The 14,555-nt window shown below is 41.7% G+C and overlaps 1 protein-coding gene and 1 non-coding gene across 3 annotated transcripts in view; both read right to left on the bottom strand.

Annotated features, from left to right (window-relative positions):
- WDR76 (WD repeat domain 76) overlaps positions 1–14,555 on the bottom strand; it is a 55,375-nt gene that overhangs the window by 28,781 nt on the left and 12,039 nt on the right. For both annotated transcript variants that reach the window (XM_062205805.1, XM_062205806.1), the window contains exons 3-8: positions 12,386–12,478; positions 9,208–9,263; positions 6,574–6,700; positions 2,482–2,583; positions 2,340–2,383; positions 1,301–1,454 (exon numbers count right to left, since the gene is read on the bottom strand). In XM_062205805.1, coding sequence (XP_062061789.1) covers positions 1,301–1,454; positions 2,340–2,383; positions 2,482–2,583; positions 6,574–6,700; positions 9,208–9,263; positions 12,386–12,478 — 576 coding nt within the window. The remainder of the gene's footprint in view (positions 1–1,300; positions 1,455–2,339; positions 2,384–2,481; positions 2,584–6,573; positions 6,701–9,207; positions 9,264–12,385; positions 12,479–14,555) is intronic.
- On the bottom strand, positions 4,831–4,959 carry LOC133770826 (small nucleolar RNA SNORA30/SNORA37 family). Its single transcript, XR_009867508.1, has one exon. It is a non-coding gene; the product is annotated as a small nucleolar RNA SNORA30/SNORA37 family (small nucleolar RNA).

Below are 14,555 nucleotides of genomic sequence, written 5' to 3'. Positions count from 1 at the left end.
TCAGTATCTTTTACTGACTTTCATAAGATTATTGGGGGAATAGACATCTGGTTATAGCAGTTAAGACGCCAAATGGGACACCTGCATCCCACGTCATAGTGCCTGGGTTTTCAGTCCTGGCTCTACTCCCAATCCAGCTTCTTGCTAATGCCTACTGTGGAAGGCAGCAGGTGATGGTTCCAGTGGTTAAATACCTTCCAGCCATGTGGAAGATCCAGATCGAGTTCCCAGATCTGGCTGTTATGAACATTTGGGAAGTGAATCAACAGACGGCAATCAACCTAATAAATTTTATTTTTAAATAAGATGACTGGGATTATCCTAGGCAAATTTCTGGGAAGATCTGTTGATCCAGCTTGGAGACCATTCGGCCTGTTCTAACAAGTTGAATAGCTTATAAACAGCACAGATTTAATTCTCACATTTCTGGTTGATGGGAAGTCCAAAATCAAGGTTCTAGCTGATTAACTGTCTGGTGAGGACCTACTTTCTAGTCCACAGGCAGTGCCTTCAAGCTATGTCCTCACATAGCAGATGATGAAAAGGGTCTCTCTAAAGACACTAATACCATTCATGATCTAAGCACCTCCTAAAGGCTCCAACTCCTAATACCATCACCTTCAGGATTAGGATTTCAACATAAGAATTTTAGTGGGATTAAAAACATTCACATCAGGGCTGGCACTGTGGCATAAGGGGTAAAGTTGCCACCTGCACTGCCAGAATCCCATTTGGGCACCAGTTCAAATTCCAACTGTTCCACTTCTGATCCAGCTCTCTGCTAGTGTCTGGGAAAGCAGGAGAAGATGGCCCAAATCCTTGGGCTCCTGCATCCACGTGGGAGACCCAGAAGAAGCTCCTGGCTTTGGATCAGCCCAGCTCTGGCTGTTGTAGCCATTTGGGGACTGAACCAGAGGATAAAAGACCTCTCTCTCTATCTCTGCCTCTCTGTAATTCTGCCTTTCAAATAAATTCATAAATATTTTTTAAAAATTCACATCATAACAGACCACATTTTAAACACAATTTGAAAACTAAGAACTTTATGCGATCTTTCCTCATATGCACTTAAAATTTCCTGGCAGTTAATTTGTGCCCAGATGGCTAATGATATTCAAGCTAAAAATGTTCAAGTTCTATAAAGCAAATTTAATTCCTCCAGATTTCTAAAATTTCACATCATAAAGCACAACTACAAATCACAAGGAACATTTATAAATAAATACCTCTAGGCTATTCTCTTCCAGATTATTTGCTTCTGTTAAACCTTAATAACTGCAAAAAATTAACAATAACTTACCAAATCCCAAAGTCCAACTTGCCCAGATTTGGCCCCAGCTGCTACCAAAGTTCTAGTTTCTGATGGGTGAAGAGCCACAGAGAATACTGCACCTCTGGTAACTTTACAAACAGTATCTTCATTAATGACCATGCCATTTAAATTGGCTTTGTAGCTGAGAAAATTAAAAAGTTAACTTGAAAGTAAAACCAATCTCAACAGTCAAAATAAGTAAAAGATGATTCAAAACACAAAAATCAATTAGTAAATAAATGCGGGAAAATACTCAACTTTTAGTAACTAAAGAAACCAACTTAATTAATGAGATGGTTTCAATTATAAAATCACCCTTGATAATCTTAATTGCAACACTAAAAATTAGCAGGTTATTGTTAAATATAACACACACATAATGCTGGTGACAGAGTAAGTTCAAGTAAGGTTTTCAGAAGGAAAAAAAGACTTTTGGAAAACAATTCATCAATCTTGTACTAAAAGCCACAAAAACATCATTATATTTGATTTATTAATATCACTTTTGGGAATCCAGCCTAAGGAAATACTCTACTATCTCACACACACTTAAACATACAGATACACACCAAAACTAGATAGAAAACAACCCCAAATGCCAAAACAGGTGGAAGCAAATTCTACTACTCAATGAAATACTATACAATTAATAATTTTAAAGACACTAGTACATGCAACCACTAATGAAAAGAGTGTAATGCAAAACATCAGAACATAACAAAGTAAAACAATGTGAATTTATTCATTTGTTCAACATTGAACAAATATATACTTGTGTGCCAGGCACCATTTCAATTATTGAGACAAAAACCATGCTCTCATAAAGTGTATAACCTAGTGGTACTGCACATGGCAACACTTGAAGAGAAGCATACAAAACAAAAATAGTTGTTAGGATAAAAACATTATGGGTAATCATTCCAAAATTTCCTGTATTGGTATATGGCTTTTGTAACTCAAATAGTTCAAAAGATGTAAAACTCAAACATCTCAAAAAATGTATAACAGTCAAAGAATTTTAACTTACCTTTTAATGCTAGATAACTTCTGCTCCGTGTTCTTACTACTGGACTGAAACATTAGGAGAGAACAAGGTACTAAATTAATAACTTTTTTTAAAATTTCCTTCACAGATGACTTTAAGAGCTATAAGCCCTCTCAAGTGATACCTTGCTCATTTCTGCCCATGTCAGTAGGAATCCTTTGAGTAGCTCATTGTTGTCATCTCGATTTTCAGGAACCATTTCTAACGGCCCAGGAGGTAACAAAGGCTGTTACAAAAAAATTAAAACAAGTTGATTGTTGGACTCTTTGCTCCAGAATATACCCAAGGAGCAAGTATTTGTCTGTTTTTCCCACTACCTTCTGTTTTTTCATTCTTTTCTAAAAATTATTTTTTTATTGGGATGGCAGAGACACAGAGAGATTGAGAACTTCCATCCACCTGCTCACTCCCCAAAATGTCTATAACAATCAGGCCTGGTAAAGACCCAAGCCAAGAGCCTGGAACTCAGTCCAAGTCTCTCATGTGGGAGGCAGGGACCCAAGTACTAGTGCCATCATCTGCTGCCTCTCAGGGTGCATATTAGCAAGAAGCTGACATGGAAGCAGAGGATCTGGAACTCAAACCTGGGACTCTCTATTGCATGTGGTCATCGCAAATGGTATCTCAACCACTGTGCCAGACCCCTCCCCCACTACTTTATTTTCAACACAGGAGTGGTAGCACACTGGGTATTCAGAAATAATTGTGCTCAATATTCCCTTAGAATAGTGAATACAGTAAGCATTCATATGTCAGTTATTACTATAACCCTTATAATTACCATGGCTGGTATCTTTATCTCTGTTATACTATATGACATGTTCAGCTATTTCTCTACATATTTAACTTTCTCATTAGTGTTTTTCAAAACTATCTGTGATAATAAAATGAATTCAACAGTTCCTATCTAGTATTTCAATTTAATAAACAAGAAGAGAATAAAAACAGAGTGTTTCAAGTTCTGAGTTCAGTCAAGTTGCCATATAAAACACAATTTCTGGGGCCAACTCTGTGGTATAGAGGCTTAAGCTGCAGCCTGCAGTGCCAGCATCCCATATGGCTGCTGGTTTGTGTCCTGGCTGCTCCACTTCCAATCCAGCTCCCTGCTTATGTGCCTAGGGAAAGCAGTGGAAGATGGCCCAAGTGCTTGGGGCCCTGCATCCAAATGGGAGACCTAGATGAAGTTTCTGGCTCTGGGCTCTTCGCTTCTGTTTGGCACAGCCCTGGCTGTTGCAGCCATTTGGGGAATGAACCAGTAGATGGAAGACTTCTTTCTGCCTCTGCCTCTCCCTCTCTGTAATTCTACCTTCCAAATAAATAAGTAAAAAAAAAAAAAAAAAGAAAGAAAGAAAGAAAGAAAATTGCTCATGGGACCAGCATTGTGGTACAGTGGGTAAAGCTACCACCTCCAACACCTGCAATCCATATAGGCACCGGTCCAAGTGCTAGCTGCTCCAATTTTAGTCCAGGTCCCAGCAAATGGGCTGGGAAAAGCAATGGAAGATAGCCCAAGTGTCTGGGTTCCTGCTATCCACATGGGAGACATGAAGGAAGCTCCTGGCTTCAACTTAGCCCAGACCTGGCCATTGTGGCCATCTGGTGAGTAAACCAGGGGATGGAAGATCTCCCTCTGTCTCTCTCTGTAGCTCTGACTTTCATATAAATAAAATAAATCTTTGGGGCTGGTGTTGTGGCATAGTGGGTTAAACCAACCACCTGTGACACTGGCACCTTATGTGGACACTGAGTCGAAACCCAGGTCTCCAATTCCAATCCATCTCCCAGCTAATGCACCTGGGAAAGCAGAAGATGGTCCAAATGCTTGGGCCCCTGCACCCAATGGGAGACACAAAAACAACTCTGAGCTCCTGGCTTTGATCCGACACAACCCTGGCTGTTGTAGCCATTTGGGGAGTGAGCAAGCAGATGTAAGATCTCTCTCTCTCTCTCTCTGTCTCTCTCTCTCTCCACCTTTCAAATAAAAGTAAGTCAGAAGGAAGGAAGGGAGGGAGGGAGGCAGGCAGGCAGGCAGGCAAGGGGGAAGAAAAAATTGTTCAGGGGAGTTTGTTCAGCTCAGTGGTTAAGATGGTATCCAGGACACATGCATCCCATATCAGTGTGTGTGGCTCGAGTCCTAGATCCTCTGCTAATCCACCTTCCTGCATGCTGAGAAGCAGAAGGTAAGGGCCCAAGTTAGTTGGGTCCCTCTCATCTCTGTGGGAGACCTGTCTTGAGCTCTAGGCTCCTAGATTCAACCTCTCCCAGGCCTAGTTATTGTAGGCATTTAGAAGGTGAACCAGCAGATGAAAGAGATTTCTCTGTCTCTGTCTTTAAAATAAAATAAATAATAATTGTCCAATAAATGAATGTCAGGTATTCCTCAACAAAATAGCATGGATTATCTTATTTAATCCTCTCAAAATCTCATTGAATGAGATATCATACACACACACACACACAATTTTTTTCCCCCCTCTATCCCACTGAATGTCAACTGCCACTAGTACAATCCCAAGGCAAAGATACAATCAAGGATTTTCTTTCAGGACCAGCTACCAAATCCTGGTCCCACTGCCTAGGGAAGGACTAGTGAAAGTGCTAGTGAGATCCCATATTTTAAAGTCACTGGAATACAATTGACAGAATTGGCCCAAAACCACATTGCCAACAACTAGGGAAGCTGGGAATTTACTCGTATCAGTTCAATTTCAATATTCAATGTTATTTTTTTAAGATTCATTTAGGAGAGGGCTGACACTGTAGCATAGTAGGCTAAGCCTCTGCCTGCAAATGCCAGCATCCCATATGGACACCGTTTCTAGTCCCCGCTGCTCCTCTTCCAAGTCAGCTCTCTGCTATGGCCTGGGAAAGCAGTGGAAGATGGCCCGAGTGCTTGGGCCCTGCACCTGTGGAGGAGACCTAGAGGAAGTCCCTGGCTCCTGGCTTCAGATCAGCCCAGCTCCAGCCATGACAGCTATTTGGAGAATTTATCAGCATATGGGAGACCTTTCTTTCTGTCTCTTCCTCTCAAATAATAAAAGCTTAAAAAAATATATATTTATTGAAAGGCAGAGTTACAGAGAGAGAAAGAGAGAGAGCTAGCGCTTCCATCTGCTGGTTCACTCCCCAGAGAGCTGCAACAGCTAGAACTGGACCAATCTGAAACCAGGAGCTTCCTCTCGGTCTCCCTAATGGATACAGGGGCAATCTTCTGCTGCTTTCTCAGGCACGTTAGCTAGAAGCTGGATCAGAAGTGGAACAGCCAGGACTCAAACCAGTGTCCATGTGGGATGTTGGCACTGCAGGCATAGGCTTAACCCACTACACCACAGTGCTGGCCCCTCAATGTTACTATTTTTCAATAATGTCTTTAAAGCACCTTTTGTAAATCATGAAATGGCTGTGAAATAATTTTAATGTCACAACTAGAAATTTAAGTAAGTAACAGGAAATACCAAATTGTATCACATGGAGTAAAGATGTCACATAACAAAATTATTGTTTCAGGTGTATGTGCAAGTGTGTGTACACATATGTGAGTAATGGGTTCTATATGTCTTATTGTGAATTGAGTCTTCAAAAAAACTTGGAAACTAATCTTATATGATTCTTTCCACAGCACTTTGATTTGCAGTTAGCTTCCAAAGCACCAGTCTAATTAAGATTATCTTTCCATTTATAATCAAGCACTTACATATATAAAGTATGAAAAACTATAGGTGCTTTTTAATAAAACATGTAATTATAATTTTATTTAGAGAATAAACCTACTAAATAAAACTCTTCCCACTCCTTGACAGTATAAAATTAACCTACAACAAGGGATTCAAATCACTTTTATCATATATTACTTACTATTCATATTAATAACCAAACCCTTAATACAATATAAGGAACTTCACAGATACAATTTCACTTAATCCTCACAACAGTCCTTTAAGGTTTCTATTATTGTTTCCATTTGTAAAATGGGAAAACAGAGCCTCAGAAAGATTAAATAATATACCCACAACTCCACAAGAGTTGAGTCCTATAGAATTACAGAATTCAACCCAGTATTTTGGCTTCCAAATCTTACTCATTAAATCACACAACATTCAAGTATTAAATTAATGAAACAGAAATTAAACCTAATCTAAAGAACTTTCAGTCTAGTTTGAAACACTTTAAATCCTTCAGTATGTTATTAAGTTAATATATTTGTACTTTTCCTTACATTTTCATCTTCTACTAGTGTTGGCTGTGCAGGAGTTTCTGGTAATGGAATTCCTGAAGGATCTACTTTTAGCAATCGCATTGACCTTCTACATCCAATTTCATTTTCTCTCTTCTTAGGCTTCTTTCTAAAGTAGGAGAAAAAATTCACCGTATACTCATAAAACTAATGTTTTAATAATATTAAGGAGATAACATACATATCATACAGATATATTTTCAGATTTCCTAGATTATATATACAGATATATATGATTTTTTAACAAAAAGTTTAAAAAACTAAACCTAGGGGTCAGCACTGTGGGCTAGGCCTCTGCCTGCAATGCTGGCATCCCATATGGGCGCCACTTCATGTCTGAGCTGCTCCTCTTCCAACCCAGCTCTCTAGTAAATGCTCTGGGAAGGCAATGAAGGATGGCCCAAGTGTTTGGGTCCCTGCACCCACGTGGGAGACTGAGAGGAAGCTTCTGGCTCCTGGCTTCAAATCAGCCCAGCTCTAACTGTTCTAACCTTTGCAGTCATCTGGGCAGTGAACCAGTGGATGGAAGACCTTTTTTTTTCTACAGGCAGAGTTAGACAGTGAGAGAGAGACAGAAAGAAAGGTCTTCTTTCCATTGGTTCACCCCCCAAATGGCCGCTATGGCCGGCGCACTGTGTCGATCCGAAGCCAGGAGCCAGGTGCCTCCTCCTGGTCTCCCATGCAGGTGCAGGGCCCAAGTACTTGGACCATCCTCCACTGCCTTCCCGGGCCACAGCAGAGAGCTGGAATGGAAGAGGAGCAACCGGGACAGAACTGGTGCCCCAACCGGGACTAGAACCCGGGGTGCTGGTGCCACAGGCAGAGGATTAGCCTAGTGAGCCTCTTTTTATTTGAGGTGAGCTATAGAGAGGGAGAGACAGAGAAAGAGGTCTTCCATCTGCTGGCTCACTCCCCAAATGGCCACAAGGGCTGGAGCTGGGCCAATCTGAAGCCAGGAGCCAGGAGCTTCTTCCAGGTCCCCATGTAGGTACAGGGGCCCAAGAACTTGGGCCATTTCCATTGCTTAACCTACTATGCCACAGTCCCAGCCCCTAATTTTATTTTTAAACTTAAAAATAAAAATAAAGGAATCCTTAAGTTCACATCCTAGAGTACCACTTACCAGCTATTTCGACCTTGGCCAAATATCTCTTTGAGGTTGCTTCCTAATTCATAAAATGGATAAATCGTATGTACAACGTCTGATTAAATGAGAAAGCAGGACAAAATTTCTAGTTCACTACACCATGTTTCATAGATGTTCAATAAATGTTAATTTCCTTCCCTTATTGACTAGGGGAAAAACTGACAAACAAAAGGATAGCCAGAAAAATTGAAAAGTGTAAGAAAAACCTTAAGAACAGTTTTCTAGGCAAAAATGAAAATTTCATGAAAATAACGATTTTCTCCATTAGCAGCAAGAGTAAATATAAACAAAATTAAGCTCTGGAGATCTTATTTCTTCCATCTTCCTTTAATGAGGATGAGAACTGTAAAGTTACTAAAAGCACTCTCTCAAACATTCTATAGTGATTAACATTAAATTACTGACTTTCTAATCTTTTATTTAAATTTATTACACCAAGCCATTTTTTTAATTTTAAGTTTTATTTTATTTTATTTGAAAGGCTGAGTTACAGAAAGAGAGAGAAAGAGATTGTGTTTCACTCCCCAAATGGCCACAATAACTAGGGCTGGGCCAAACTGAAGCCAGGAGCCAGGAGCCCCATCAGGATCTCCCATGTGGATGCAGAGGCCCAACCACTTGGGCCACCTTCCATTGCTTTCCCAGACACAGTAGCAGGGAACTGGATCAGAAGAGCAGCCAGGACCAGGATCAGCTCCCTCATAGGATGCTGGCATTTTAAGGCAGCAGCCTAACCCACTATGGCACAAGGTTGGCCCCAATCTTCAAATTATAGACAACTCAGCAGGGGCCAGCGTTTGCAAGCGGCAATGCTGGCAATCCCATTTTGAGTGCTGGTTCCAGTCCTGGCTGCTCTGCTTCTGATCCAGCTCCTTGTTACTGTGCCCAGGAAAACAACAGATGATGTGGCCCACGTATTTGGGCCCCTGCAACCCATAAGGGAGACCCAGATGGAGTTACAGGTTCCTGACTTTAGGGTAGCCCAGTTCCAGCTACTGTGGCCACTTGAGGAGTGAACCTGTGGATGGAAAATCTCTCTCTCTATCTCTCTAAGTGACTCTGGCTTTCAAACAATAAAATACATCTTTAAAAAAAAAAAACTCTTGATTATTGTACCTTTATAGCTTTTCCACTATTTTTAATCTGAGCCTTGTGAGGAAGACACTATTTTTCCCTGTACATTTGACAGAACTAAGGCTCAGGATTACTTGGATAACCAAACATGAAATAATTGAAATGCCAGATGAGAAAAGCCTTTTAAGTTCCCATTGCATTCTATTTAGAAGTAGTTGTTTTGCTATTTCTATTTGTGTATCTTTTTGTATGTTAATATTACAAGCACAACTATTTGTAAGAAAGAAGTATTTGTTAATGTGCAACTGTAACTATATAAACTTTCTTGAGAACTCTCCTGGGGAGGGGACTCAGCAATATATCATGGCCCAAGCATTATAAATCAAATCTTTTACCTCTTATATTCAGGAGGCTTGCTCTTCTTTATCATTTCACGGAGCCTTGCAGCTGACTGAAAAGTACACAAAACATATTTATACAAGCAAAAATGCCACCTTATAACTACATATATAGTTTACCTTTTAAAAAATTAAGTAACTGGAGGCCGGCGCTGCAGTGTATCAGGTAAAACCTGCCGCCCTCAGTGCCAGCATCCCAAATAGGCGCTGGTTTGAGCGCCTGGCTGCTCCACTTCTTTTTTTTTTTTGACAGGCAGAGTAGACAGTGAGAGAGAGAAACAGAGACAAAGGTCTTCCTTCCATTGGTTCACCCCCAACGGCCGCTGCGGCTGGCGCACCGCACCAATCCGAAGCCAGGACCCAGGTGCCTCTCCTGGTCTCCTATGCGGGTGCAGGGCCCAAGGACCTGGGCCATCCTCTACTGCACTCCCAGGCCACAGCAAAGAGCTGGACTGGAAGAGGAGCAACCAGGACAGAATCTGGCACCCTGACCAGGGCTAGAACCTGGGGTGCTGGCGCCGCAGGCGCAGGATTAGCCTATTGAGCCACAGCTCTGGCCAAGACTGCTCCACTTCTAATCCAGCTTTCTGCTATGGCCCGGGAAAGCAATAGAAGTTGCCCCAAGTCCTTGGGCCCCTGCATCTACATGGGAAGACCCGGAGGAAGCTCCTAGCTCCTGGCTTTGGATCAGCGCAGCTCCAGCCGTTGCGGCCAATTGGGAAGTGAACCAGCAGGTGAAAGACCTCTCTCTCTGCCTCTCCTTCTCGCTCTCTTTGTAACTCTGATTTTCAAATAAACAAATAAAATCTTTTAAAAAAAGGGGCCGGCACTGTGACATAGTAGGTTAATCCTCTGCCTGCGATGCTGGCATCCCATATGGGCACCGGTTCTAGTCCCGGTTGCTCCTCTTCCAATCCAGCTCTCTGCTGTGGCCTGGGAAAGCAGTAGAAGATGGCCCAAGTGCCTGAGTCCTTGCACCCACGTGGGAGACGAGGAGGAAGTGCCTGGCTCCTGATCGGTGCAGCTTCAGCCATGCAGCCATTTGAGGAGTGAACCCGGAAGGAAGACCTTTCTGTCTGTCTCTCCCTCTCACTATCTGTAACTCTACCTCTCATATAAATAAATAAATAATCTTTTAAAAAAAAGAATAGGCAAAATTAATATTCTTTTTTTTTTTTAAGTTTTATTTTACTTGAAAGAGTTACAGAGTAGCAGAGGCAGAGACAGAGAGAGGTCTTCCATCCACTGGTTCACTCCCCCAGTGACCTCAAGGACCGGAGCTGAGCCGATCTGAAGCCAGGAGCCAGGAGCTTCTTCCTGGTCTCCCATGTGGGTACAGGGGCCCAAGCACCATCTTCCTATGCTTTCCCAGGCCATAGCAGAGAGCTGGATAGAAATGGAGCAGCCGGAATTTGAACCGGTGCCCATATGGGATGCCAGCACTGCAGGCGGCAGCTTTACCCACTAAGCCACAGTAACACCCAAAATGTCTATTCTTAAAAATAAAAAATTAAGGATCTGGGGGCAGGCATAGTGGGTAAAGCCATAGCCTGCAATGCCATCATCCCTTAAGGGCATAGGTTCAAGTCCTAGTTGCTCCAATTCCAATCCAGCTCCCTGCTAATGGCCTGGGAAAGCATAGGAAGATGGTGCTTGGGCCCCTGTACCCACATGGGAGACCAGGAAGAAGCTCCTGGCTTCCGACCGGCTCAGCTCTGGTCCTTGTGGCCATTTGGGAAATGAACCAGCGGATGGAAGATCCTGGTGCCCATATAGGATGCTGGCACTGCAGGCCAGGGCTTTAGCCTGCTGCACCACAGCACTGGCCCCAAGTATTTCCTTCTACATTCAGGACTGTTCACAAAATAAAAATCCTTAAGATAGGATGCTTATTCTTGGTAGCAAACGTGTGACAGGTACACTATCAATAATAAAGACAAGGATGTAATACCACCTAATATACTGGCATTCTGTTACCTTGGACCAAGCTGCTGAGTGTGCATGATCAAATAAAGCATTTAATCAAGTATACTACTACAAATTAAAAGGTTCAACCTCTGTTGGCAAACCTACTTTGACGTTTTCCAGAAAAGATAAAGGCTACACATTTATATATCAAATCGTATTTTCTTTACCTAAAATCATAATTAGATTGTCTAAATTTCTGCAGATTTTCAATTAAACTGATTTAAAAATTTAACTTCCTCAATTAACTCATCATCTCCCCTCATGATGCAAACATGTAATGAATATTTGAGAATTCAATATTTAGAGAAATCAATTCATTATTAGGTAAATAGAAGGATTTGATATCTTTTTTTGGCGGGGGGCAAGAATCACACTATACTAAACAGCTGTTCTTGCATATCTAGCAGTTTTATCCCAATGTGAAGAAAGTAATATAAATTATGCCATTAGTCATGATTATAAGATATTAGCAAACATTTATCCTTAAACTTCTCTATATAATGCATATTCCCCATCTATTTTTAAAGTTCAAGATTAAAAAAATAATTGTACCATCACTACTCCATCACATCCTTCAGCCCACCCTACCAAGTCCCTTTTATCTTTGGTTAAAGCAACAATTCAGCACATGCCCAACTTCTCTCTTCTCTGAATCCAAGACAACCAGTAAGACACCATTACTTTATGTACCACCAAAAGTGAGAAAAGCTGCCAATTATTTTAAAATGTCAACTTCAAAATTATTAAAATGCAAAAACAATGTCTTATAATCAATGAAATATGGTAGCTACTTTTCTTTTAAGGTTTATTTATTTACTTGAGAGGCATACAGAGAGAAGTCCTCCAACAGCTGGCTCACTCTCCAAATGGCCCCAACAGCCAGAGCTGAGCTGATCCGAAGCCAGGAGCCTCCTCTGGGTCTCCCACATGGGCACAGGGCCCAAGAACTTGGGCCATCCTCCACTGCTTTCCCAAGCCATCAACAGGGATCTGAATCAGAAATGGAGTAACCGGATTCAAACCAGCACCTAGATGCCTAACCCACTACACCACACAGCCAGATCCGGTAGCTACTTTTTTTTAAATACAAAATATGCTCCAAATGTTGCTCTCCTTCATAAGATATATAGAGATCTGATACCATAAGTATTTTATTGACCTACTAACAGAAGGAATGGTATTTTGGTTTTACAGACTTCATACCAACCTCAGACAACTGAAGAGAAGCAAAAAAGTTCGCATTTTCTGATATGTTCTTCAGTCTCTTCCTTTCATATGGTGACAATCCTGAAAGATCATCCTATGAAATTAAACCAAAAAAGATATCATTACTTTACATAATCCATAGCAAAAAGTGCCTCACACAACCAGGTGCTTCATTCCCTGTATGGTTACTTTCCTTCAAATTGCACCCTTTCTGTTCATTTCATGTCGCCCCACCAAATGGCAAATAATCCTTGCTGCACTGGACACTGATTGAAAGAGTCTGAATTTAAGATATTCATGAAATATTTGTACAGCTTCCCAATTAAATAAGAAGTGATCTGAAATCAAGAGTCAAGCAGCATAACCTAACAGCAAATTATTTTGTTGTGGCCATTAATCACACTATTCAAAAATTATCTTTTTATTAAAAGAAACTTCCATTAAACACAGCTGACTGAGTAAATACATTTGCTTCTGCTTCCTAAAAACCAACTAATATAACACTTTTTTTTAATTTGAGAGGCAGAGGCAGAGAGAGAGAGGTCTTTCATCTGCTGGGACACTCCCCAGATGGCCCCAACAGCCAGAGCTGGGCTGATCTGATGTCAGGAGCTTCTTCTGGATCTTCCAAGTGGATGCAGGGGCCCAAGGATTTGGGCCTTCTCCTACTTCTTTCCCAGGCCACAGTAGAGAGCTGGATCAGAAGTGGAGCAGCCAGGACTCAAACCAGTGTCCATATGGGATGTCAGCACTGAAGGCAGCGTTTTTACCCACTAGGACACAGCACTGGCCCCTGGAAAACTAATTTTTAACACAAATCGCCAGAGATATGAAAAGCTAGTCTGTCAAGATGTGGACATGTCCCCCAAATTTCATGTGTTGAAAACTCAATCTCCCAATTTAAATATTAACAATAGTTATAAATGCGGCCCTTGAGAGGTGACTGAACCATGAGAGCTCTGCCCTAACGAATACATTCATGGCTAAATGGGTCATTAGGGGAGTGACTTTGTTAGGAAAGCCATTAGATACCCTCTGAAACATTATAAGGTAACAAGAAGACCCTCCTTGCAGATGCCAGGGCCATGCTTGCTCCCAGAATTCCAGCCTCCAAAACTGTGAATTAAATACACAAACTCATAAATTTCTTTTCTCTATGAATTATCCTGTCTCTGGTATTCATTCAGTTATAGCAACAGAAAATGGACTAAGACACAGTATATTCGTGAAATAAGAGCAAACTATCTCAAGAAGGAAAAAAATCCAAAGAACATAAAAAGAACTCATTAACAGATATTTTTAAATAAATTAAAAGTCTTAAGGATAGGGCCACCACTGTAGCATAGAAGATCAAGCCTTGGCCTGCAGTGCCAGAATTCCATATGGGTGCCAGTTCAAGTCCCAGCTGCTCCACTTCAGATCCAGCTCCCTGCTAATGTGCCTGGAAAAGCAGTGGAAGATCGTCCAAGTCCTTGGGCCCATGCACACACATGGGAAATCAAGATGAAATTCCCAACTCCTGGCTTCAGCCTGGCCCAGTCCCAGCCACGGAAGCCATCTGAGGAGTGAACAAGCAGATGGAAGATTTCTCTCCTCCTCCTCCACTTTCTCTGTATCTCTGCCTTTCAAATAAATAAATAAATCTGAAAAAAATAATAAAATCCAAAAACAGTGACTATTAAAAAAATAAAATCTGTTTTAGGCCGGCGCCGCGGCTCACTAGGCTAATCCTCCGCCTTGCGGCGCCGGCACACCGGGTTCTAGTCCCGGTCGGAGCACCAATCCTGTCCCGGTTGCCCCTCTTCCAGGCCAGCTCTCTGCTGTGGCTAGGGAGTGCAGTGGAGGATGGCCCAAGTGCTTGGGCCCTGCACCCCATGGGAGACCAGCATAAGCACCTGGCTCCTGCCATCGGATCAGCGCGGTGCGCTGGCCGCAGCGCGCCTACCGCGGCAGCCATTGGAGGGTGAACCAACGGCAAAAGGAAGACCTTTCTCTCTGTCTCTCTCTCACTGTCCACTCTGCCTGTCAAAAAAAATAAATAAATAAATAAATATAAAATAAATAAAATCTGTTTTAAAAAAAGTCTTAAGGATATTTAGAAATGAGAACAAAAAGGAAAAGATCAACATATGCACAAAAAATTTGGAGAATTAGTCTTGAATCCATATTCA

Source organism: Lepus europaeus, chromosome 11, assembly GCF_033115175.1.
Source record: "Lepus europaeus isolate LE1 chromosome 11, mLepTim1.pri, whole genome shotgun sequence".
NCBI classification, from domain to species: domain Eukaryota; kingdom Metazoa; phylum Chordata; class Mammalia; order Lagomorpha; family Leporidae; genus Lepus; species Lepus europaeus.
The sequence above is the reverse complement of the archived record's forward strand: the minus strand, read 5'-3'. Positions and strand labels throughout refer to the sequence as shown.